The sequence below is a fragment of the Psittacula echo genome (genome assembly GCF_963264785.1).
Source record: "Psittacula echo genome assembly, chromosome: 18".
NCBI lineage: Eukaryota > Metazoa > Chordata > Aves > Psittaciformes > Psittacidae > Psittacula > Psittacula echo.
This window is the reverse complement of record NC_137754.1, coordinates 3602129-3628470: the sequence shown is the minus strand read 5'-3', so window position 1 is coordinate 3628470 and position 26342 is coordinate 3602129. Positions and strand designations below refer to the sequence as shown.

At 47.6% G+C, this 26342-nt stretch overlaps 1 protein-coding gene across 8 annotated transcripts in view; it reads right to left on the bottom strand.

Moving 5' to 3' along the window:
• Nucleotides 1-6678: 6678 nt before the first annotated feature.
• The window catches only part of GRAMD1B (GRAM domain containing 1B), a gene marked incomplete at both ends in the record, with an annotated part of 79989 nt that continues 60325 nt past the window's right edge, over nucleotides 6679-26342 (bottom strand). For 4 of the 8 annotated variants that reach the window (XM_080631523.1, XM_080631524.1, XM_080631525.1 and 1 more), the window contains 17 exons: nucleotides 6679-6768; nucleotides 7072-7189; nucleotides 7941-8048; nucleotides 9868-9958; nucleotides 10158-10361; nucleotides 10918-11021; nucleotides 11646-11788; nucleotides 12825-12943; nucleotides 13417-13560; nucleotides 13901-14090; nucleotides 14787-14943; nucleotides 15388-15503; nucleotides 16588-16668; nucleotides 17127-17222; nucleotides 17363-17466; nucleotides 18270-18354; nucleotides 23826-23846. In XM_080631523.1, the coding sequence (XP_080487649.1) occupies nucleotides 6679-6768; nucleotides 7072-7189; nucleotides 7941-8048; nucleotides 9868-9958; nucleotides 10158-10361; nucleotides 10918-11021; nucleotides 11646-11788; nucleotides 12825-12943; nucleotides 13417-13560; nucleotides 13901-14090; nucleotides 14787-14943; nucleotides 15388-15503; nucleotides 16588-16668; nucleotides 17127-17222; nucleotides 17363-17466; nucleotides 18270-18354; nucleotides 23826-23846 (1971 nt within the window). Of the gene's footprint in view, nucleotides 6769-7071; nucleotides 7190-7940; nucleotides 8049-8376; nucleotides 8389-9867; nucleotides 9959-10157; nucleotides 10362-10917; nucleotides 11022-11645; nucleotides 11789-12824; nucleotides 12944-13416; nucleotides 13561-13900; nucleotides 14091-14786; nucleotides 15001-15387; nucleotides 15504-16587; nucleotides 16669-17126; nucleotides 17223-17362; nucleotides 17467-18269; nucleotides 18355-22883; nucleotides 22908-23825; nucleotides 23847-26161; nucleotides 26186-26342 lie in introns of all 8 variants that reach the window. The other 4 variants (XM_080631520.1, XM_080631519.1, XM_080631522.1 and 1 more) reach the window with 4 other exon arrangements.

Sequence of the window (26342 nt, the reverse complement as noted above, 5' to 3'; positions counted from 1 at the left end):
CCTTTTCAGTTGTAGTGGCTGTTTCTGGCCTCAGATGTAATCGGTCAAGCTCAACAACTAGGATTATGAAGAGCGAATAAGGCAGAAACTGGCCGGGGTGGAATTGTACCTTAAGACCAAATGGGGAAGGTTTGGGTTTGCATCTAGCAGACGTTGTTACATCCCTGCTGCAATGGAGCCTCTACTGCTTGCAAGAGTTGACAAATTCTGCTACACTGACCGCTTCTAAATAGTTACCAAGTGCTTGTGAATCCAGGCATGCTTCCCACGTATGGAATTTCCCCTGCTTTGTTCTGCTGCTTTTTGTGTGTTGCTGAAATCACAGAAATTACTCTGTTTGTAAGTCAGGCCCGGGCCAGCTTTCCAACTGGCAGGCATTCAAAATTCCTTTTTTGGAATGGGTGTTACCTTTAGTAAACCACCACAGCACAGCCGCTGCCGTAGGATCGCTCTTGAGTCCAGCGCTGAGTCTGGCAACGTGAGCACGTTTTCCAGCACTTGTCTGGAAGCACGCTTGCTCCTTCAAACCGAGTAGCCTAAAGGAGGAAAAAGCAGCTCCTTGTTCAGCTGCATGTCTTCATTTTGGGCACAATCCTAACTCTAAACCCACAGCACCAGAGGAGGGACTAGATGGTAACTCCGGAGTATCTGTCACTGACCACGGCATTGACGCCCGCGGTGATTTTTAGGTAAGGCTGTGTAACCTCTCTCCCACTTTAGCTCTGCTCCTCAGCCCCCTGAAGCATTGGTAACCCTCTGGTGTCATAGTATGAACTCAGAAAAGGGGTAAACTAAGAACTTGGTGAGAGCTACCTCAGGTGGTAAAGAAGGGCCATCCTCTAGTCCTGCACCTTTGGTATCTTACACGCATCTTCTTAAGATGCTTTTTCTTGGACATATCTTTCACTTTTCCAGTTCCTGCAGCCAGATACTGTCCTGTGTTGATCTAGGCAGGAGAAAATGGTGTGTAAATATAGCGAAAAAGGAACAAAAGTGATTTTTCAGGGGTGGTGGTGCTGGACGCAATGGTCCTGGTTGGTGTCTGAAAAGACTCTCTCTGTACTTGGAAATGACCGAAGAGACTTCAGAACAGGCAGGATAATAAAGAGAACAAAGCACTCACGAGTCGCACTGCTTGTTTGATAGATTTTTGTTTTAATTTATACTGTACTTCCATTGTACTAGCTACTTTACATTAAGGTTTGGCTGCACAGCCTTTACAACTCCTAGGTTCTAGCAGGTAAGTTTCATTATCATTTTACTGCGTTCTTGCGCACAGCGCAAAGTTTATGACAGTTAGACAACTCCTAAAACAAAACCGCGGGGTCCTCCCCCCAACCCCAGAGTTCACCTTAGTGCTACAGGCCCTAGCCAACAGCCCCCCACCTCCTGGGCTCAGGGGGAACCCCATAAGGGGTGATTGTACCCCTCATTCCGTGCCGATGGGATGCGATCCCCGTTAAGTCGCAGTTACACACAGTAGTTGGGTTGCGGTATCCAGCGCCTCGGGTGGGGAGAACATGCTCCCAGGTTTATAGCAGCTTTACCCAGCCCCTGGAGCATGTGATGGGAGAAGGATGCCACCAGCATGGTCACGTCCCCGAGGTGCCACAGCCCTGTGATGCCACTCCTTGGAACGCTGCAATGGCTCTGCTGCTCCTCCCTCTGCCCCGACCAAGAGCCAGGTTAGTGCTACTGTGTCTGCTCCATGATGGAGGTGGGCTTGTGAGGATGGGGAGCGAGGCGCGGGTGGCACAGGCTCCACCTCTTTGCAGGATAAAGATGCTGTTTTGTAACAGACGCTCTCCCAAATCTGGGGCAGATTGAGGCCAAAACTGAGAGACAACCGAATGGCTCTAGAGCCTGAGCTGCACATTAGTTTTATTCCCTAACTATTCTGGGAGTTCGGGTTGGGGAAGGTGGCCATTGAACGTTAGCAATGGAATTGGCCTAAATGAGTGAGGTAACAGAAACGGCCAGAGGAGAGGTACCTCCCTGAGCCATGTGCAAATATAATTCCTTCAGCAGAAGGAAGTCCTTTTCCCTACTGAACAAAAATAAACCACATTCACTTAAAGAGCATACAGACTGTAGCAAGGGAAGGCGAGCAGGGACAGCACCAGGTCAGTCCATCCATGATACAGGGAATGATTGTCCAGCAGCAAAGGTGTGAAGGGAGAGGGAAAAGCCATAGCAAGCACTGCAGAACATGTGTAGGAGAGGAGGGCATGGCACGTCACCATGCTGAGGAAAGCCCATGCTGTCTGGCTAGACGGGAAATAATCTCAGTCAAGACACGAGGAGATTATTTGGCCAGTGTGCACATCTAGAATAAGGTATTATGGCACAGAGAGACTCATGCTGCAGAGATCAGAGCATGCCGGGCAGGGGGAATGGATCCTCTTGGGAACTATACTGACATGAATGTTCTGTGAGCCACTTACCTCAGGTGCTTTGGTTTAAGAGTCTCTGTTTCAGTATTGTTCTAAGCAAGCCCCTGCCGCCTATTTAGTGCTGAGACTGTCTGAAAAGACTAAGCCCGAATCCACCTGACTGTGCTATGATGAGTGGCAGCGAGCCTGGCAGAGATCCCATTGGAAGATCTTGAGAGTCCAGCAGGAAGCGCTGGTCTGTGGGATGGCAGCAGCTGCCTTGATGATCGTGATGGAATCACCTCCCCTGAGCCAGTCAGTGTGTCACTGACTGTGCTTTTCCACATGCTGTGGAAGTCCCACCTCTAAATCAGGAAGGGGTTCACTTCCATCCTCACTGGGAGAAGCAGATGCTGACTGATAGAGCCCTACCTGGTTAAAATGGCCAGTTCAGCACAGAAACACTGCAAAAGAAGTCCTCTCAGGCTGTAGGAGGTCTGCACTGATCGCTCCCTGTGTTTGCTCTGCTGTGCCTTAGCCTCCTCCTGCATGGGATGGCTGTACTAAGATGGGTACTGACCTTCGGAGAGGGGTTTTTCATAGGCATTAACTCACATCTTGGCTTTCTGCTCTTTCAATTCATGGTCATACTTCTACTAAAGGCATGTTGCATCTCTCTTCAGTTTCCCTTTATTAGATCTGAAGCAGACAAGCGGGGTCAGGCAGTCAGACAGCAGGCTGTAAGCTGTGTGTAAATGCATACTCCATGGCAGCAGTGTAATTGAGGTATGTTAGGGGAGATCGAAGTTGTGTGACCTTTTTCTCTTCTCCCAAAGGACTTCAGGGAGCCAGAAAGGATTTATGCAGAAGTTAGTATCAGTTAATATCAATTAATACTGAGGTTTTCTGCCTTGGATTACTGGTTAGTTGTTGAGCACCAGGTCACTGGTGCGTGGTTACCCATTTAACTCATAGCTCACTCCTACTCTTACCATTGCAGGTACCTTTCTCTGTCAAGCTGAATGTGCAGACCCAGCAACGACCCTGTCTTGGGGATGCTACAGATATAGTTTAGTATCTGGTTTACGAATGCAGTTCTCCAGGTCTCGTATTCACTTTGAGCTCGTCCCAGATGCCATAACCCAAACACCTCTTAAAGTAAGCACTGAAGGCATGTATTTAACAGAAGCAAGCTAGGATTAGCAGGTATATTCTTCTCCCAGATATGCACAATATATAAATAGCCTTGTGTCTCCTTACTCCCTCCTCCCAGTAGGTAGCATCTTACTCAGCCAGAATTAGGCTACGAGCTGTTGGCATTAGTCTGCAGGTTTGGCTGGAGAAATGCTTTGCTAGACATCTCTTCTGTAGCTTTTCAGATGCTGCAAACCAAACCCCAGCTGCGCTCACCTGGCAGATTGGCAGCAGCAGAAGGGTCAGAGGGAGCACTCAGCAGGAAACACAGCTACCAGGAGCTATTAAAAGCCCTGCCATTGACATGGGATTTCTGGCACAGGTAAGCGAGTAAAGATGGGAAGCCCTGACAATGGAAACCCTTAGCTGTGACTGTGTAAGGAAGGTGGAAGTAACACTATTCAGGTTGCTCTGCCTTGCTCCTAGAAAGCATTGCTGATTTCTCCAGGAAATAGCATCATAAACTGACTGGTCCAACATTTTCTATGGCTGTGAAAGGAATTAATCTGTCAACTGGGACTCAGCTGCAGTAGCAGGTGATTCCTGTCATAGCTCTAGGCAGGAAGGCATCTAGGTGAAAACATGCCAAGGTTTTCTTTAAGCTCTCACTTCTAGTGCCATTATGGGGTTAGCCCTAAGAAAAAGACCTTGCTTTTTTTCTCTTTTATTACTCCTGTGATAAATTAAGAGGCAATAAAATGTTATGAATCCTGTCCAACTGCAAGCCTGACTTGGTGCCAAGTGGCAAAAAGACAGTAAATAACTAGGAATGTGAGAAAGAGAAACCTTCCTCAGTCTGAAGGTCACTGCATGTACAAGATCTGTTTGGTGATGGCCACCCTTGTGCTGTTTATTGAAGGATTTAACATTGCTTTGTGTCAGGATATGGGCCAAACGTGTTAAACTCAGTTTAAAGCAATGTGCAGGCAGACTGAGTGTTAGTGCTTGAGAATGCTACAGTAATTGTGGGACTAAATGGGGAAACGGGACTTCTTGGCCAGTGTGTCAAGTCACAGTGGGGAATTGGGGCCCTCCTATCCCAAGACAAGCCACAGAACACACTAGCACCTCAGTTTCATTGTACAGTAGCCATTTCAGCAGCCTCCCTGGAACAAAGTCAGGGAGGAACAGTAGTCAGCAGCATTAAATTAAATAGTCATAAATACACACTAGTCTCTAGTTGCTGAGGCATTTTTTTCCCCAATTGTACCTTGCTTTCACACTCGCAAATGTCTCTTTAATAACCCGTGTTCATCTGTGCTTCTTCAAATGTGAGTCTTCTGTGGGACGTGTTGTGTTGTGAAAACTATAGGCAGGGTGGGAGAAATCAGTGGGTTACATGTATGTGCACTGGAATGTGGGAGCTTGGGAGGGTTTTCCTTGGACTCCATGAGGATGAGATACAAGGAGCAGTTACTCACCCTTTTGTCCCCTGCTCTTGCAGCACCCATTGGAGCTAGAGACAGCAGACAAGCTACAACCGCACTGTTTGCATACAGGGAATATGCAGCTGACTCCCTCCTGCCATTCAGAAGGTGGGAAAATCCTGGTGTTGAACAAGGTGGACACTGAGGACCTCGTGCGTCACCTAATCTACTTGGCTGGGTAAGATGAAAAAGCACTGATTAAACATTCAGGCAAGCATCCTGCATCCCAGGCAGTTGCAGTGGTTTTGGGTACAGTCTTGCTGCCTCTCTTCCTCATTTGCCTGCTAACAGGAGTCCAGAATTATCCCCTAGAACAAGTGAAAATCCATATTTAATGGATTTTCATGTCTTTTTAATGCAGCTCTACCACCTGACTTGCTTACAGAGGTAGAGCCTCACTATCCAGCTTACAAAGGATACCAGTCAGATACCTTACACCACAGACACGCTCCAGATTCTATCCTGCCACCCACTGATGGTCCCTTTTTCCTTTCCTTTTTTTTGGTCCCCATGACCCTTCCTAACTTCTCCTGGACTTTCAGAGCCCTTGTTTCTACATAGATGTAGACATGCAAGAAAAGAAGCTGTTCTTTCTCTCCCTACTGTTTTCCCATAGAGTTCGTAAGACAAGGCATAAGCAAAATGGTCTCTCAGACCAGGGGCAGGAGGGAAATTTGCTGAGCAGGGGAGTGGGAGCAGTTGCAAATCAATACTAGTTTTGGTTTGCTTTTCCAGTTGGGATACTCCCCCATCATGGGGAGTCACACAGGCAGTCACCCTTTCAGCACCAATACAGATCTTCAGCATAGGGATGGCTCAATGGCAGGGGCCCAAGCGCATGGAAAGCAGAGAACTACAGGGGACACTGTCAAAAGGATGGAAGCGTGCTTCCTGCAGCATGGCTCTCCTCCATCCGTGCACCTTGTAGGCAGATACTCCCCTCCCCACCACCTCCTTGGCTGTTAATGCAGTATCTATAACAGAAGGCACCAAACTACTGTTTGGAGAAAGCATTTCAGCTCATTTATGTGCTGTGCTCTGCTCTCTGAACCAGGCTGGCTGGCACCACAGTAAATGGCATTCTCTGCTCCAAGACGTACAGAAGATGCCAGCGAGAGATGTTCTTTGCAGACCTACAGCACCTCTCATTGCAGCCTCCTCTCTGAATGTGGAATAGTTCTGCAAGGGATTGACAGCGACTGCCAAAACCTCTCTGCCCTGAAGCCAGCAAGGTAAGGAAGTTGACAGTGTCCCCTTTGCGTGTACAGATAAACACAGTCACCCAGGGACCTTCATGCGCAGGGGAGGGGTGGGGAGGGCACTCACTCTGATGCTTCCCTTTGAAACAACATCAGACAGACAGACAGGCAGGAATATTACACAAGGGTGGTGCACAGGCCCAGGGGAGCACGCTCCGAGGTGCCCCTAAGCACACCTCAGTGCCGGGAGAGCACAGCCCTCCCCACACACACACAGCACACTACCACCGAGACGCTCCATTTCAGCCAGTGTTGGAGGTCAATCCTTCCTCTCGATACGTAGGCTTTGTTTTGTTTTTTTCTCTTAAAATCTGTATATAATATATATATTTATATTCTGTATATATATATATTTATATATATATATTTATATATCCTATTTACACATATTGCACACCGTCCTCTGGCCTCCTGCATTCCTGCCTGTTAGTGGAAACGTTTCCGTTTCTCCTCTGGATCTGACCCGAAGTCCCGGGACCCGATGCCATTCTGAAGATTTATTAGTGAATCCTTCATCTGCAAGACAAGAAATTTCTCCACTGTGATGCCACCCTCGAGGTGAGAACACACTGGGAATTCTTTCCCTATTGGTGCCTCCTTCCTCCATGTAAAGTACGGACACTATAATCTGGGAGTGGTGCATTCGGGATGGGATGTACAAGTGGGGACTGAGAAGATGGGAGCCCATGAGAGAGCATTCTCCCACCTAACAGAGAGGAGATGAGCTGAACTGAGGTATGGGACAAGCAGCCCTCTCCATAGGGACTAAGGTGGAAGCAGGCATGGCTGAAGGAGGACACAGTGACCCTCTGATCTTACCTGATCTAGAAGCATCACCGAAGATTTGATGATCTCGCGCCATTTCTGTAGCTCTGAGTCATGATACTTCTGCTGAGATTCTAGTAACTGAGCCCATTCTGTCTGAGACTGGGGTAACCTGTCAGGCAGGACATAAGCAACAGTGAACCCAGGGAAACTGAAGCTGAGGGGAAGCAAAGTGGATTGGGGGAGCGTGTAGAGTCTATCAATCGGTTTGATTCTTTTTACCCTAAAGGGTAAAATGTTTTCTTGAGCACAAGTGCATTTAAGCATGCTTAGCCTTTCCTAAATCGGATACAGTGCTTCTCTGTATGAATCAATAGCAAAGATGTGCCTTTTGCAGAAGTTGCTGTAGTGGGGGAGGAACCAATGCAGTGTGCTCTCATTGCTGGGGAGATGTGCACATCCTGGGAGATGCAACTGTCTGGTTGCCTTTAACCCTAGACACTGGGGGGAGTCTATACAATAAATACTGTTCCTGACAATAAACTCAGCCTGGCTGTTGTCATGCTTTCTGCAAAGGAAATGGGGAAATGCTGCCATGCAGCATAGAGCTTCACACATCTCAGCACACAGCAAGCAGCCACTACACTGAAATAGGATGTCCAAAAAGCTTTGGACAAGGCCCTGTGCTACCAAGTACTAAGGAAATTGAATCAATCTGCAATCACACTTCCCTGCTTCCCGTCTCCTACTGCCAGCAACCGTGCCCTGTGTTCTCTTTGTGATCTTTCTCTTCCTCCCATGCTCCAACAACTTCCTGACATCTGGACCTGTACCTTTCACAGCACTTATCTAATAGCTGATTATGCGTCACAGACCCAAATTCTCCTCCCCAGTTCAAAGCAAATGAGATAGATAGATAGTACCTCTCCTGTAGCCGCAAGCCCTGCCACGCCGTGAGTGTCTGTGTAGTATATTCTAACATCCAGAGCTTGTAGAACAGCATCATGTTGAGAATGACCAGCAGCACCAGACTGGGAATAAAGAGAACCGTTCATTAGGAGCACTGCATAGCCCACTGCTTGCCTGTCACACCTGAGGCCTTCAGAAGGTGTCAGGTCCACGCTGTATGTGAGTGGGAATTTAATCTAATTAAATTAGATTTTAATCTAATTTAAAAGCAAAAGGTGATCAGAACCCCAAGCTTCACCTGGTGGGAGAAATGTGTGAGCGAGGAAGACAGGAGACAGAAAGACAGGGATGATGGATCAGACAGAACAGGGTGGGTGAGTGGATGAGCTGAATGCAGAGAAAGGGAGGGAAATGGAAGAGTAAAGAGGTAAAAAAAGAGAGAGACAGTACCTGAAACAGATCCTAATGGGAGCAGGGAAGAGAAAAGGGAGTAGCTGCAGGTTAGAAACAGACCAACACAGAACAGGAAAAACAGGGTTGAAGGGAGAGGGCTCAATAGTGCAGAAGATACATGGGGAAAGGAGGGAAGAAAGAAACAGTGGGAAGAGAAGCAAGAAGGACAGATTCCTAACTGTGTGCCTGCAGCTAATGGTGAAAGATGCTCAGCAAAACATGAGCTGTGTAAGCAAAAGACAGCACAAGGCTGTCTTCTCATCCTTACATTGCTTTACATTACCTTACCCATCATTACAGCAACCAGCTGGGCTGCCGCTGCAAACCTCTGCAGTCTTTATCCCCACTGGGAAAAGGAAAGGCAGGAAGGAGCTCAAATTGAAAAGAAACCTCAGTCAATAGCTCAGCTTCTTCCCACCTCACTAAAAGGCAAGTGGAGCTTAAGAATGAGCCCAATTTCTGCTGTTCCTCAGGGTTTAACAACATGCTTCCATTTCTCTATGTGACAAAAAACCCCGCTGTGTCTGCACTGCTCCTGTACCACCTCACAGTGCCTGCCCAGCATCCGCTGCAGCACTAACCCATGAAAACTACTTACCAAAAGGCAAAGAAACAGTAAATACACCTGGGGCTAGGTATAAAGACCAAGCACAGGGATACAAAAATGCCCACAGCCAGCTCTCTTTGAGCACACATCCAGCCAAGTCCAAGAACAGCTCTCGTGAAAGGTAGTGGCAGAAAAGGGACCCAAATCAAACATAGCTCCTGCTGCTGAACAATAAAACCATGCCAATCTCTCTTGCTTCATGTATTTCCACTCTTATTTTGCAGAAATCATCTCTAAATGGTCCAGCTTCTTTCTGAGATGCTATCCTCATCAAAAGCACTGCCCAGGACCAGTCCCAAATAGGTTTTGCCAGACCAGAGGAAAGAAGCCACAGACAGACTCCTCACATACAGTGAGCCCTCTTAAGGTAGCACAGCAGTCCCAGGGAGCCTGGCACAGTCATCTTTCATCATAACTGCTAGTTTGTTGGCAGATTATATTGAATGACTTAATTTAACTAAAACCAAAACCACAGTTTCTAGATGTCACTAAAAATCTCTAAACGGAGTCCCTGAAATAATAAATACTTTCTACTTGTTGGAATTCTTCTCTTTTAAATATTGACTTAAGTGATTTATTTAAGTACTTCATTTACTTTAGGTATTTGTAAAATAAGATCCAGAACTTATAGAGCCAGATCTGTGGCCAGCTAACCACTGACAAAAGCTGGGATCAAACCAAACAAAAGACCTGATGGGACACTTGGGGGAAATCTTAATTCACTCTTTTCTGCCTGTCATTGCTTTTCCTTCCTCTGTGTTGTGCGAAGTTTGGGACTAGAGAGGAATACGTGAGAGTAAAAACTGGCTCAGGGGAGCACAGAACACAAAAGGACCAAAGCTTATAAAAGGCTGACAAGGAAAGCAAAGAAAATCACTTACACAAAACTGATGACAAGGAGCAGCTTGGAGACACTCTGCAGGTGGAAGCCGCTGGGGCTCTCCTCAGGGATGTGCCGTGTCTGAGTGGAACCTGAGGAGACAGAGAGATAAATGAGTTCAGGTTAGGAAATGCTGCCCAGTGGGGAGCGCATCCCTTTTCCCTCTACCCACCCCTCCACCTCATCAAATCAAATCAAATCAATCCAATCCATCCTCCCTGCCCTGGAAAGCCCTGTCCCCTCTTCCCATTAACCCTGCACAAAGCAATGAGGGATCCTGCAGTTCCTTACCTGCCACATGCTTGATCCGATGAGCAACCTCCTCGTCAGTGGGGGTGGTGACGGGGCTCAGCACCTCCTCCAAGTGCGGCACCCGCAGGTGGGCATGGGCGCGTTTCCTCCGGCGCACGGTCGATTGCTTGCTCACCTTCTCTTTGGGGGATTGTCTGTGCACCTCAGCCAGGTACGTGCTCTCTGTCTTGGTCAGCTCACTCTCTGCAGAGGCAGCAAGGGGAAGTGTTTAATAGAAGTGGCCTTGGCTTTGCAGAGATATAGATTGAAGCCTTCTAATGGCACAGCCAAGAGGCAGGGTCTGAGAGGCCCATGCCAGAGGATGCACCACACACCGTAGAATCATATAACCAGTTAGGTTGGAAAAGACCTTTAAGATCATCAAGTCCAACCATTACCCCAGGACTGCCAAGACCACTACTAAACCATATCACTGAGGGCCTCATCTACATGGTTTTTAAGCACTTTCATGTCTCAGAGTTCTTCCTCAAGAGCAGCCCTTACTTGGAAATTATGGCTTATCATGCAAAAAGCATTTAAAAATGTGTTTACCTATACAATCGAAAAAGCATACATAATACAGCCTTTTAAGCATAAGAAACATATGGCAGAAGAACCAGCAGTACACTTTACTGTTTCACCCTCCAAGGTCTGATCCCCAGTAGGCTGGCAGCAGGTATGACAATGTCATGCTGCAGGGATGCATGCATTATCTATGGAAGGTGCCACACTGTGCAGCTCCACTCATCACTGCTCTTACCCAAGTGACGGAAATAATCTTCTAGGCCACTCCAAAAGTTCTTCTCAATGAAGGATTTCACCAGCCCCCAAGGCTGTTTCCTGTAACGTAGCTCTGTGGAAACCCTACGGGAAGGAAGGAAAGTCATTATCCCAGTTTTGCTTCCTGGAGGCGACATCAATTCACACTCCTTTGTCAATAATAAATGAGAAATAACCCTGCACACTGTTAGTTCTGGAATGGTCTCAGCCCTTCACGTTTCTCCAGAAGCACTGCACAAAAAGGCCTTCCAAAGGTAGTGGCAGGAAGGCATCACAAGAGCATCCCCCAAGAGGACTCCCAAGACCTTCAGCCATGTAGCAGGCAGGCATTTATATTGCTTAGTGAAGCCTATAGCTTTGCCTGGCACCAAATTCCTCCCCTTGTCCCCCCCAAGCCCAGCCCCTGCAAGTATGTCACATGTTGATTGTGTGTGACAGCCAGCCCTGCAAACCACTGCTTCTAAGGAGGGGGGAAGAGAAGCCTGTAAAGGCTCTCCCCGACCCAGCTATAACTCCTCTGCACTGGGTCTATTGTCTGCCCCGTGTCACCACTGTAGGCTATCGCCCCTGTGGCAACTCTTCATAACAGGACAAAGAAATAAGGCTAAGTTCTCGCCAACCCCTTCTAACACACCAAACAGCAGAACTCCCACCCAAAGGTGCCTTTTGGTCATCAATAAGGCTCTTTTTATCCCCCAAGAAGTGTACCTGAGTCGGCTTTTGTTTCTGGCAACACGAGTCAACGTGTAGCGGTTAATGGTGTAGAAATAATCATGGTAGGGGACGTCGTGAGTTAGCACCTCTGCATCTATGACATAGCACTCGCTTTCTTGGCTGGCTTTGTACATTGTCTGCAGAAAAGATAGCATGCAAGGCAACTATTAGTCTGGTTAGAACACGGACTTGATAGATTGGCACCTTCACCAGCACTTTATCACAAACAGGAAAGCAAGCCCATACCCACGCTCCATGTCTGCAATTCTCCTGTGAACATCTCACCTTTAAGGGAAGGTATGCTCAAAGAAACCAAGGGTTTCACTCAGATGTTTCTCAAAGGCACACTTCAAAAGGACCATGCAGTCCCAGCAGCTCAGCCCCCAGCATTTTGTACCAGAGATGCAGTTACACACACCACCACATGAGGACCAGTTCCTTGGGACTCCATTAAACTGATGTTTGGCTTGTCAGGGAGCAGCCTGATCTAAAATGGCCCTGCTTTGAGCAGAGGTCCTTTCTAGCATAAATGATTCTGTGGTTCTAAACACTGCAGAAACATGTCAATTACTTCTTTTACATGCTTCTGATCTCATCCATACGCAAATCACAGCTTTTCTTACAGACTATTTCCACGTACCTCTGCAGTGAGGACACAGCAAAGTGCAGCTTGGTGCTTGCTCACAACATGCAATAAAATGGTCCTTGCCTGCCTGACAGTGTGCTGCTCCCTTTGCCCATCACTTAGGTCAGCTAATTGTCCTCACCAGCCTGGACATCTCTATGTAGAGCTGTGAGAAGCACTGGCCAGACAGTATCTGGCTTTCTTGTGCTCTGCTCATGAATAACATGTGCTGGACTGACCACAGCTCACAAAGCACCAGCCTGGGTAACACACACACACAATTGTCAGCATGTGCTGGTTTGTTCCCAAACAACTCTGCTTCTGCTGGAAAATGCATGGCCCTTTCCTTGCAGTGCAATCCAGTGTAAGTCTGAGATTAGCTATTCATGTCTGCAGTGATACTGGGTAGCAAGTTAATGTAAGAAAAGCAGGTAAAGGAAAATGGCTAGGGAGAACGACAACATGCAAAGCAGCAGGCCCAAGACAAGGAAATCAATCACAGCTCTGTTTCTACAGAGCATTAAACCCCTGCTCCCTCTTCCACATACCTGTGTCTCAGTGACAGTGGCAGTTTTGGGGGCCAAAGGGTTGGTGAGGGTAATGGTGTACAAGATCACTCTGGTCTGATTGCCATTTTCTTCTTTCTTCCAGGGATGAAAGATAATATCTGAGAGGACAAAACAATATTTCCTTCAAGTAACTGGAGAGGGATCTCGGGTCAATTCCCTAGGGAAAGGCATGACCATATAAACCATGCTCAGGATATATCGCCTTCCCCTTGGCTGCAGAAGCACAAGAGCTCAACTGAGTGTGAAAGAAATGTCCTCAGCCTCTCCCCCTTTCCCTGCACTTGGAAGAGGGGAAAAAACACCCACATTTTATATAGAAGACCTATCTCCTTCAGCTTTAAACCTCCAGTTACAGGGAAAGGAGGACTACAGCATGCCAAGGGATACTCTCTTTGCATCATTAACTGTGAACATGTCTGTGCCAGTGTGTGGTACGGAGCTAGAAAAGCTTCTTCCTCACACTGTTAAACCCTGAACACAGGATCAGGCTTTAGATGATGTTCAGAAAGAAGAGCCTGTTTCCTCCATACAATTAGACAATGCTTTTAGAACATAAAGCCAGACAGCTTACCGGAGAAGCGGCGCTGTTCCATGAAGTCCCTCTGGAACTGGGAGTCCGTGAAGAGCAAATCATACAGCTTGTCCACGCTGAAGTTGAACACCTCATTCACATACTGGCGCCCGTTCAGATCCTCGTAAAAGGCCTGGACTTCCCCTATAGGGAAACAGGCCCACAAAACTCAGCCATGATCCATGCCAATATCAGAGGATGTGCTTTCACAGCACCAGGACATCAGTATCAGTGAAGAAGGACCCCAGATTTGGTACTTGTAACCCTTTTCCCCCCACCGACCCAGGACAACAGTTGGAACGTCAGAAGGGGTCATTCACTACATAGGGACAACCTTTCGAACACCCCACATCCCCAGGATGGGAATTCTTTGCATCTTCTGAACTATTAGGATCCAGAAAAGGAATTCAATATCCAGTCCCTCACTGGAAAGGATGGGAGAAGGCTGAAAACAACACTGATGACACAGCCCTTCCCCACATACCTTCATCATGGGTCTCTGAGGAGTCACTGAGCTCAGTGGGAATGTCTTCGTTGTCATTGAAGTCTAGGGAAGGGGAGTTCACGGGGCTGATGATCTCTATCTTCTCTGCCATGATATTTGCAATGCCAATGTCTTTTTCCACAGGACTCTCTGCCACTGCCTCCTCCTCCTCTGGTAGCACTCCATCAAACTGCAGCAAGGAGAGAGCACAACAAGGGCAAGGTCAGCACCTGGAAACAGGGTGATTTCTGAAATCTGCACATCCTTGAGCCAATTTTCATATCTTTGGCCTCAACGTGTCTGGATATTAAATAACAGAGGGAGGAGCAAGGCTACCATACGGTGTTTGTAAAACACATGGACATAGGGGATCACCTCCTCTCCAAGAAGCACATACAGCTCAAGCCGGGGACGTACACAGGGCTTTTTGTTTGTTCAGACAAGCACATCAACACTGGGTTTGCTATCAAACAAGCCCTGTACAGCTAGGAAAATCTGAAGTTAGACACAGGGTGTTGAAACTGGTCCTTTCCAACCCTAACTATTCTATTATTCTATGATCTAAACAAGGTCTGCTCTGCTGTAATACTAGGAGGGTACATGCTGTTTCCTAGGGAATAATTGAAGGCAGAGAAGAAATTAGAAGCCTTTTATCTCCAACACTCCATTTCTTTACACCTAAAAGCCCTCAGTTCCCTGGATTTTAGGACTTTAGGCATGCTTTGGACACCTTTCCAAGGCCAAAGGCCATGCTCACAGATAGCGCTGATTCAAGTACCAAGGTTTGTTGCAGTGGAAGAGGAGCTGAAGGGTAAGCATCAAGGAAGATGAGCTGGGTCCCAGAGGAAAGGATTACTGCTCCCATTGCAACAGAGGAAGCACTTACCGAGGCTGGTGCTTCACTGCTTCCTGTGGATGTCAGTGTGCTGGCAGTGACAGATTTCTTTGGCAGCTGAGGGCTAGCTTCTGGCTTGGCCTCCATGCTGCTTTTGGAGGAGCTGTCGTTGACTTCATTCTCTTCCACGGGGATTTCTTCACAGTAGCTGAGACGCCACAGAGAACACAGGTTTTTATGTTTACCCCTCTCAGTACAGCTACAACTGGACACACAGAGCAAGTAAGAATATTTCTATGGGGTTTCCAGGCTGACCGGGAGCAGAAATGGCTCAGTACAGGGAACATGAGCACTTTCTGACCATGTAACACACTGACTGGCCTTGTGATGGGATGCTTTGGCATTTACAGAGCTGCTCATCTAGCCCAGCAGGTAGAGAGGCAGGCATTTCATCCCTGCCAACTTCCATGAGGAAATGTTGTGCTTTCAGCTTTATAGATATTACACATTTAAGGGCAAACGTTTGGCTGGGACCCAGCATCTCCCACTGGGGACAATCAGCAGTTTGAGGGATGCAATGTACATCAGGACTCCTGCTCTCCTGAAGCCATCTTTTCTTCATCACAGGCAGAGCTTACTCCTCCTCACTCACCCCATTGTGTTGAAGTCATCGTCAGGAGGCACGTAGTCTTCATCATCACTGGTCAGACCCAGCTCGTTCCCATAACACTGGTGGACAAAGTGCCAGAGCTCCTTTGGACAGAGAGGCTAAAGAGCGAACAGAGAACAATGTATGTTTTCACTTGAGAGCATCCTTCCCATAGTTACTGCATGGAATAAGGCAGGAAATTTTTAATCTAGCTCCCAAAAGCAGCAACCAAAAACATGGGGAAAAAACCTATAATAAGAAAAGTTTTATCCAGAAAAATGTGTTTCACCTTCTTCCCACATGCACTCTAATCCACATCAGGAAAAAAGGACCAGGTTCTTTCTCCCTCTCTTTTGCCAAGCACAGATCCTATGTTTGCAAAAAGAGCTCTGGAAGCGGTTCCTGTCTTTATCTCCATTCCCATTTGCTTTGCCCTTGAAAGCAAGGGCACTGAATTTTGTCAGGAACTCCAAAAGGCTGCTCAAATGACAGCATATGGCAGCAACACAAGCCGCCCAAAGCAAAGCGATCCTTTGGCATACCAACTACTACCCTCATTTTCAGGACAGGGTATTCTGGGTGCTTGATTACTTAAACCTTCCAGCACGGTATGAACTCAAGCCAGAAACATCCCGAAATGCTGGGGGCACCATAATGTCAGTTCATGAGTGTTGGTCCCGCAGGGAGGCCAGAAATACTCAATGGATTGTGGAACATATACTGGGATCAAATACAGGACAAGTGGGGCCCCTTCACAGGAGGTGCATATCCTGCCTTATTGTACAATCCAATCCACTGAGCCCTTAACCCTACCTAACACTGCCTGGTTTTGGGATGCCCTTTTCTGTCCTACCTTGAAGTCTACACACAGACTTAGTAAGAGCTTTGCCTGTGCAATGAGCTAATTCTGTCCCATTTTTAACTGTTTTCTTCTGGGCTGTTTCACTTGAATTACGGACCTCAAAAAAACTCCTTCCTAAGACATATGCTTCCACACCTCAGCAGAGGCAAAGTGGGATCTACCGCATGTCTGTACATAGACAGAATTCCATGTTAAAAGAGAGAACTTCACCTGCAGTGATGTACCTAAACACATGTGCTTACTGTCCCTATGTCTTCTTATGCACATACATTAGTTGCATCTGCATATATTCATCACCTCCCTTCCATCCCACCCCAGCACTGAAAGGCTGGTGTCTGTACCTTGTCAAGGAGAGCATTCTGCCACAGTCTGAACATCATCATGTACGTCCTGTCTCGAGCCCCAAAGGAAGTAAAAAAGTGCTGAATGGGAAGAGATGAAGAGAAAAATCAGTTCAGAAATGGCCCAATAAAGGGAAGAAGAAGAAAAAAGCCTGTTTGGTTCACTTCCCAGTTCATAGGACTAAGCAAGCCACATAGCACAGCTACTTGGTTCTTGGGTACAAGAACTAAATGCCCCACAGGAAGGCTGAGTGCTTCTCACCCAAAGATGCTTAAACTGGGAGAGAATCAGCTGCAAGTCCTCTTGCTTGCATCTGAGCATAGAAACAGTTCTGTTTGTGATGTGCTACTAAATAACCCAGATCTTCTACCCGTTCCCACACCCCACGTATGATCAACGTGTTCCAGCCTCAGCCTGAGGTCTGCAGAAGCTCTACTCCTCCGAGGCTCCAGGTAGCACAAGCACTCAATTCCATGATATTCCCTGCCCCTGTCAGCCATAAGGGATGACCGCAGAGGTGGAGGCTTCAAGGATGTACCTTTTCAGTGTCAGTGCAAACTTGGATGGCATTAGGAATGAGCCGTGCTGTTTTTTCCTTGGTCATCGAGCAGATATCCTTCAAGCGAACCGTCAGCTGCAGTCAGAGCCATGCAGAAAGGGGAAGGCAGAGAAAGAACACAGGTAAAGATGAGGGAGACAACGGGAAGAGTGCTTATAAAGCCATGTCAGCAGACCTGCCGGCACGGAACATGTGCAGCAGTGTGACAGCCTTACCAGTGTCTCCCAGCGGAAGATGTTGCTGTAAAAGCAGATCCAGTTTTCAGAGAGGTAGAGGCGGCCCTGCAGGAGAATGTCTCTTTGCAGCGCGCATGAGTAATCTGTGGGTGGACAATAGATGGCCATTTAGGAGCATCAAAATCAGGAGATGGGACAGCCTAAAGGTGAGGATCAGCAGCAGCAGCGAAGCTACTCAACGCAGTGCTGCAGAAAGCCAAAGGCAGAGCCAGAAGGAACTGAGCCACAGCTGCTGCTCTATCCAGTGGGTATGATTCCTCCTAAGGGCATGTCACAGACAATCTCTCTTACTGACTCACGATCTTGCCTTATTATCATCCCATGTGTCTTTTCCTTTCTGCCTTCTAGTTCATTTCTCTCCCATTTTAAGCATCCTAAACAATTTCTATTCCCCTGCTAAGAATGTGCACTTTTCAACAGGATGAGACATGGTATGAGCTCATCAGTTACATAAAAGACCAGATGCAAGGCACTGGGCAATCACTAATCAGCTGCAAGGCCAAAGGCTAAATGGATATGGGAAGGGCAGCCATGTGTGAATAGGGAGCAACAGGGATGTTGGAAAATAGGGAAGCTCAGTGGCATGTATGTTGAGACACGCAGCGCTGACCAAAGGAGGAGGGAGCTCCAAGGCTGACACACTGTCAGGCCTGGGGGAGCACTGTGCTCCTCGCATCATGAGGGAACAGAGCCATAGCCGATACAAATCAGTGTTGCTCTCTCTGAAGCAAAAGGGATGAAACCCATTAGAAACGGTGAGGAGGGGGTTCCATCTGTGCACAAGAAAGACACAATGGGCTTGTTCCTCAGCGGCAACCTCTCTGAAGAACAAGTTGCATGCATGTGTGTGTTGGATTTCCTCCCCAAACCACAGGCTGCACCTTACCTACGATGAGGCGCTCCGTGTCAGGAAGCTGCTTGAAGAGTTTCCTGAAGTCTTCATTCCGCTGTTTGTAGGTTGGACTCAATACCTGCAAATAACAGAGTGCCTGTTAAAGAGAGGGGCAGGCATGAGCACAGAGAAACGGAGTGGGAAAATGGGAACACCTTGGTAAGGAGAAGGGGGCTCAGATGCACTTACAAAGCGTAAGGCTAGGAGCTCCCACCACAGCAGACACACAGATGGGAGGATTTGGGATTTAGTGCATTAAGTGGGAAGAGGAGGAGAACCTGACTTGGAAGAGGGCAGGAGAGCTATACCCACATCAGAGGTAGCAAGAAGGAATCGTATGGAAGCTGTGGCTGCAGGAGAAACCTCTTTTCCTGCAATCCTGCACTGTACAAAGTATGACATATGTTTGCAGTGCATCAGTTTGCCACCAATCCCCAGCTCTCCCAGGAACAGCACAGCAACACAGGAAATAGGTGCTTTAGTAGAGCTGCAGCCCTGCCAAAGGGACCTGAACAGTCGCTGTCATCAAGAGCTCAGGAACACTGCAGTCATCCCATTCCTTTCCCCATCAAGTCAGTCAGTGAACCACAACTACCCACTGTACACCAAGAACACTCCTATGGGGCTCAGAAGATCCTCTCACAGTGACTCAACTGTGTTTCGCACTCATTCTGCAGAGACTTGGCCTCACGGTGCCGTTAACTGGAGGGAGTCCAGGAGCTGGCTTCTCTCTGGTGTTTACTGCTCTATAACGTGCCTCTGCCCATGTCAGACCCCCCTGCACACCATGCCCATGCTGGCAGCTGCTCAGAGCAGCCAGGGCATTTTCTGAAGGCAGAGTTGACCAAAAGAGAGACACATCCAAATGCAGGAGACCCGCATCTCCTACCTGATCTATCATGCTCTTTCTCTCACATGTAGGGAAGGCAAAGTAACCTGGGGTACAACCTCTTCCCTCCCCATCTCCGTTTCCATTCACCAACCCTCTCCTATCTCTTCCAGCTGTGCAGTACAAATCTCCAAAGCAGAAAGGGAACCTCCCCAGAAATCAAAGTGATTATAGAAGATAGCTTCTAGTCTGAACATCTGGAAAAGATCTTGGCCAGAGGTGGGCTCCAGCAAGAACCCCAAGCCCAAGATTTCCTGGGACAAGCAGACAGGATGGAAAAGGAGCAGGGGGAACAGAGATTACAATCAGCTCTGAGCTTTGGGTTCAGTGCATTACAGCAACCCAGCTTAGCACTACAGTTTCATGCGGAGGGGTGCCCCCTCCCTTCCCTGCAGTAAGGGATGCTCTGACCTAAAGCCTGTACTACAACAGACACCTCTGCTCAGCACCAGAGCTTCTGTTAGTGGCAAACAGTTGGGTTTAGAGACACTCACAGCTGGAAATTCATCTGATCCATATTCTCGTGACAAGTCGGCAAACCCGTCCAGGTCCCTCTGCAGACAGGGCAGCTCGTGATCCAGCACCAGATCCCAGAGAGACCCACACTCCAGCAAGGAATCCATAGCACTCCCACTGCACAGCTCCCTGTGCTCCCAGTCGAACTTTTCCTGTTCCTGCTGTCACCGCTCCTTGTTTAGATTCAAAGTCGAAAGAGATAGAGCAGCTTGGCAGGGGGTTACGCGCGCTCTCCTGTGCTCCTGCTCACATTCAGGTCGCCTGCCCTAGCAGGCTCTGTACAACTGAAAGAGGGTTTTCCCTCCAGAGGACTTTGCAGAAGCAGCTCATTGGGGCAAGCGTGCTGGCAGGCAACCTTGGCGCTCCTCTGCTCCAGCCTCACCACCTTCTTGCTGTGGGCATCCCTTAAAGCAGCACTGCAGAGGTGCTGGCAGCCTGAGCAGTCCCAGGCAGGTCAGTGCAAGGCATGTGCAGCTCCCAGCCAAGGTTCGATGCACAGGAGCTGGCAATTGATACAGCTCCAACCACCAGGACCAACAGCTCGGGGGCTTCAGCTTGGGTTTGTGTCCACCTTTTTCAACCAGAAAGCAGTTACTCCCATTCCTGCAGTGCCTCCTCTCTATTCCCTCTCTGCTCCGAAAGGCAGCTCCCGGTCTTTGTTACAGCTTCTCATGGAAGGATCGGGTGGGGAAGATCCCGAACCGACTCACACATGCTTTAAGTCACTGTAGCTGGGTAATGCTGCCGGCCAATGCCCTGCAGTAACCCGGGCTCAGCCCTGCCTCCCAGCAGATGTTTCCTGTAATGGAAAGTTGCTGGACAGAGTGTGCTGGGGGAGGCGCGAGGGGAGTAAGGAGAGACTGGTCTGAAGTGTATAGTGATGAGGGATCAGGCACGAGAGACACACACAGCTAGGAATCTTAACGGCTCCGCTATTCCTATATGTGTTTCTGAGCCCTCTCAAAAAGCACAGCTCTTTCCAGGTTCCATCCGTTATCAGGTCACTTTGGAAATGAAGGACTCCAGCAAAAGAACTCCCTGCAGGTCCCAGGATGATTGCTTGGAGCAATGGAACTCCCTATACCCCTCTGCCTCTAGTCCCCAGCCTCTCCATCTCTCTGCTCAAGTTTAGAAATGAACAGGTAAACATCCACACTATGGCACCAGTGCTGCTCAACCACAATACTGAATCCATGGAAATGAGTATCCTGAAGTAAATCCTCATCCTTCCTAATAAACTGGGCACACAGATCTCAGAAACCAAAACACCAACTGACCAAACAAGCCTATGCAAAGCCACTGTGCCATTCCAGGGCCAACAGCTGCAGTTTGATCCCTGACAAGAGCTCTGTCTGCTCAGACACACCACAAAAGCATTGCTGGTGCTAGACAGCACACAGGTCTCCCCATTTAACTCTGCCAGAAGGAAGCAGCGCATCCATCTGCCACCCAATGATGAGGGAACAACAAGCCTGGGAAGGACAAACAGTGAGGATTAGAGACATCTGTGAGGCACCTGCATTGCTTTACTGAATGGCCCTATTTGGTGGAAACTGTTCTTGGGATTACTTCCAAAAAAGAACCCACCAGGATGCTTCTGTCTGCACATCCACCCACCTCTATTGCAGGGATGAATGACACAACTGATGGGAAGAGCTAACCTGGAGGTGGAGACAGCAAACATTAACTACTGCAAACAGAGAGAGACAGGACAGGGTGGCACGATGATGTGATGGGGGAAACAGGGAGAAGAGGGTGACTCCTAACGTCCAGAGCTCCCTGTTAATACCCAAACAGATCCTCCAACAGGAAATTTAGAGCAACTGTTGCTGGGGGATGGGATCTGACAGCACAGTAACGGGGATAGGTACAGCCTGGTTCAGCACAAGCCACAGAGAACAGGAGAGATGGAAGGGGCAGGGAGAAAAGGGGGAAGGAAAATCTTATCTGCTTTGCACAACTGATGGACTTGCTGTTAACTCTTTATGGAAGAAGATCTACATTGCTTCTGGACAACAGGAAAACGACTGGAAAAGGACAGCATACATTCCCCCTTCTGACAGCAGTTCTGCTATGCTGATTAATGCAGCAAAGAAAACGGTCACCTGTCCCACAGCATTTGCTCCAAACCCAGTCTGCTCTAAGAACAAGTTCTTCTAAACCAGAGTCTCTGTGTCTACAGTTCCTCACTGAAGGCATGAGAATCACCTCAGGGACTTCTTCCCACTGTTAGCGAACCTAGCCAGCCCAGTCATGGTCTGCTCTTCCACCACGAAGACACGGACACAGGGCAAAGCTTGAGCGTTTGCTCTCAAACTGATGTTCTTTTCTAAACCTCACACCTGGACCAGTTTGTGTTCGTCCTTCGGAAGGCAAAGCAGAGAAAGCACACCAAGACCAAGCCAGGGCTGGTCTGCCAAACCAACCCTCGGTTCACCCCTTTTCTCCCACCCCTCGATCTGATAGGGATGTCAATCCCAAAAAGCAGTAGTAGGATCAAAAGGAGAACGCACAAGGTGAGAGAAGTTGGTAGCATCTTAAGGAAAAAGTAGACAAAAAAGGCATCCAGGAGAGGGAAAAGGAAGGGTTCCAACTGCCAGAGGACAAGGACCAATTGCCAATGCTACAAGCACAAGAAGAGCAGTTAAAAGCAGCAAAACCTAAAGTAATCTTAGGAAACTGGCATTCTGACCACTGATGCTCTGAGGATGTTTAAGGACTGGGTGCTCTTTGAGGCAAGGACTGTATATTGGTTTGTATTTATATAGCAACAGTGCTGAACTGGCACGAAGACCAATGTGGAGAGTGTTTGCTCTGAGCATAGTGAAGTTTATGTAAAATCAAAGTGGTGCAAAGTGAATAAAGGAAATCATAAGGGGTAAACTGCACAGATTCATTTCTAGAGCTGCTCTCAATGGGGAAAGGAATAGAAGAACCAGAATGGTCCAAACACCAGAATAATGCTGCCTGGAAGGAGCTGGCAAAGAAGGGAAACTATATCAAGGAGGTACATTAGCACATTTGTAATGGTAATAATACTGCCAAGTAGAACTGCCTTTGACTGCCTTTCTGGAGTTTGTGGCCCATCTACATTGCTGCTTTTATCTGGCCAGAATGCCTCTACTAATAGAAAATGGCTTGGTTTTGTTTGCTAAAGGAAAATAATTGGGGGAGAAACCACAAAAAATGCAGCCAGTGCTTACTCTCCGGATGTACTGTCTCTCATGCTGAAAATATATGGAGGAAAAACAAGAGAACAGAAAGATAAGATAGAGAGAACATGAAAACACAAGAGACCCACAGAAGCAGACCACAGCAAAGCACCATGCAGCAGGGTATGGATCTCAGCAACTACAGTAAAAGCACTAATAGCAAAAGTCACCTTTAGCCATGGCCACAGACTCACATTTTTGCCCAATCTGCCTCGCTCCCCTTCCCCTCTCTGCCACATCTCCACCAGTCTGACCTACCGTGGTTTATCCTTCATTCTTAATGCCATTGCCTCCATGCTTCAATTTGCTCCTGAGAGCATGGCCTTTCCTGTCCTTGCTGCTATCCTGGTGCTGATCATATACAGCAAGTAACCAAGTCTGCCTCTCATGCCTCTGTCAAATCCAAATCAGCCAAAATCACTGGTTCTGATGTCTACAGGAACATTCCATGCTGCTGGACATGGAATGGCTGCTGCATTTGCCAACTACCTACTTTAGAGCACTCGAGCCATGAGGGTTTAACTGTGCGGAACGACACATGCTTGCAGAATGAAAACAAGAGCAAGGCAGAAGCAAAAGAGAGTTTTGCTATAGTTTGTTAGACAGAAAACAGCTCCTCTCTCGCCCCACACCACCCTGAGAGATGCAAAGGGTTTGCAGGGTGGCAGCTCTGTCCGTCACATCAGGACCAATGCTACTGGGAAACAGTAAAGTACAGGATGTGGAGATCATCACAAGAGTGACTGAGAAGACAAAGCGTGTGCTCTCTATCTCTGGCATCCCTTCCCTCAGGATGCCAGTTCCGAGCCATTTCCATCTCTTCTTCTTGGAAATGGTCAGTATGCCCCAGTGCCACTGCAAAGCCCCTTTGCACCTTTCCCCCCCACCCAGGTACCCAGCCCGTATTCACCCAAGAGAAACTGGAGTACTTACATTATACCAACTCTGGCTTTTCTGTAAGGACAAAATAAAAGAGAAGCATTAGTTAGCACAGAGATCTTAGGATCCAAAAGAAAGATGGTCAGAGAAACTAGGTCCAATCTGGTTTGTACAAATAGTGAAGTGAAAGTGGGGTTAAACAGAAGATTTCAATGGTGTGGTCTAACAGTTATTTCCAGTTACAGGAACAAAGAACAAATCCAGAAGCACGAGTCCATCATAGGAAACAATTCAGGCTAACGTGTGCATGTCCCCATGCACACACACACAGACTGCTCCCTTCTGCAGAACAGCAGCATCCACTAGCACCAGGGGAGCTCCTCATAGTCATCATCAGCCATGTCTGTGAGAGGCTTCATCCTTGCTGGCCAGGTAGCAAAAATCACATTGCACTGAAGGGACCCTGTGCAAATAAGCCCTTGAAGAACTACTAGGAGAAGCAGGGACACAGTTTGACTCACAAAAGCCATCCAGCAAACTTTCAATAGCATCTTAAGTTTTAAAAAGGAGCCAGGATAACTGCTGAAAAGAAGGGGAAAATCACCAGAAAAGCTAAGCAAAACAAGAAAAAAGAGGCTGGGATGTATTTTTCCCCTCCAGAATTTCAGTGCACCGTGTTTTGCATCATTTCACATGTGAACGTGTCTTTATCACGGCATTTCAGATGGTTTGAGAGGACAGGCCACACGGCACACTGGAGCATATGAAAAAGCCAGCTCAGCTTGGAAAGTCTCATTTGGCAGTTCTCAGCTGGAGGTGAGATTTATCTGCACAGAGAGAGCTTCACACTCCCACTCCAGCCAGGCTGGCTTTCCAATGCCAGGACATAGAGCAGCACTGGCAATATAGGCTTTCCCCATTTTCAGGTGGATTTACCCAATGGCAATGAAGCTTGGGAGCCCTGTAGCCTTTTACTACTACATGGCTGTGCCCATTCTTCTCCCCCAAGCAGCAATGCATGTCCACATTGCAATGGGAGAGCTGAGGCAATACGCAAGGACAGAAGCAACATTTCACTGCATTTCTTTCTTTGAAGCCATCTTGCTTCTGACCCTTGGACTGGGAGTGTTTGTCACCCAGTCTGGAATATGAAGGGAAATGGACTGCTCTCCAGCCTGTAACAGAGCCTGGGGAAGCTTCACTCAGAGCTAAGTTCACATTCACAGAGACACAGAACTACCTGCTCTGGGATAGCCCACAACAGGACCGATGATGTACAGGATGTTTAATAGGGGAAAGTTAAGTACCAAGTGTTAATGAGATCAGACTGGACCAGAGATTTCTATGTAGACATGGGGTTGCTTACACTGCTCTTTCTTTACATCCCCCTGCTTTCAGTTCCCTTTGTTTCCTATATGTCACTCCTGCAGACAACCTTACTGGCATCTGGATCTCATTCCTGAAGGAGCCCTTGCAACCTTGGGCATTGCTGCCAGTTTCACTGCACTGGTTTCTAATACAAAACCCCACAGTAACACAGTATGTGCCACAGGCCAGAATACAGAAGGTTGATGTTAAAAAGAACACCCCTAAGGCCTTTCCCCAGATCCTGGGGATAGGATATGAACTGAATACACAGTATGGCTCATTAACTAACCAGAGGAATTTCCTTTTACTTCCTACACTTTTCCATACTCGGCCATACCCTCCATTCATAAAGGGCCTGGTTGAAGTCATTCTCCTTTGTAAGTAGGACACAGAAAAATGCCTTATGGAATTCAGCCTGTACTAAAAAGAATTGGGAGAATTAATCTTAAACCATACACACACCACCTTGTCTGAGATGGGAGTGGTTTTCCTGCAGATCTGTTCTGCCATCTGTTTGCCTTAACAAGCAAAAGGCATAACTCACAAATTCCTGGGGAAAAAGGATTCATAATCAAGCTATAATTGGCATAGACAAAACAGAGACACCGCTATCGCTGTGTCTTCTAAATCAGGGTGCACATGCTGTGGTGTCAGCACACTGCAAAAGGATTTCATCCCCCTCTGCTGCATTAACTGCAGTAACTCTTTTCGGCCCCTTGCATTTGAATGTCCCCAAACTTCAGCTCCTCCGTCCTTAAGCTCTTCCACACAATTATATTGACATCCAAGCCTCATCTTTTGCCTCCACTCAACATGAGGAGATTCCTTCCCCCTGACCTCTGTTTTGCAGGTAAAACAGTCCAAAGAGAAGGGAGGCTGAATCCCTGTATCTATCTTCAATATTATTTACCTTCTTTTTTAACTCACTTGGAATCAGAATATAGGGGATGTGAATGATGAAAATCAAGAGACAGTGTAATGGAGGGGGAAAAAAGAAAGAAAAAGGAAAAACATATTCTTACTTTGAGCAGGTTAAGTCTGTCATACTGGAAAAAGAAACCATAAGCATTAGAACTGAAAAGAGAAAAGAAATAAGTAAGAGAGGAATGGAGCTGCACACAGAAGAGGAGAAGATGTAACTGAGTTGCAGAGACGATGCTACTGGAGCAGGTATCAGAGTTCATAGTTACATGGTGGCTGTAA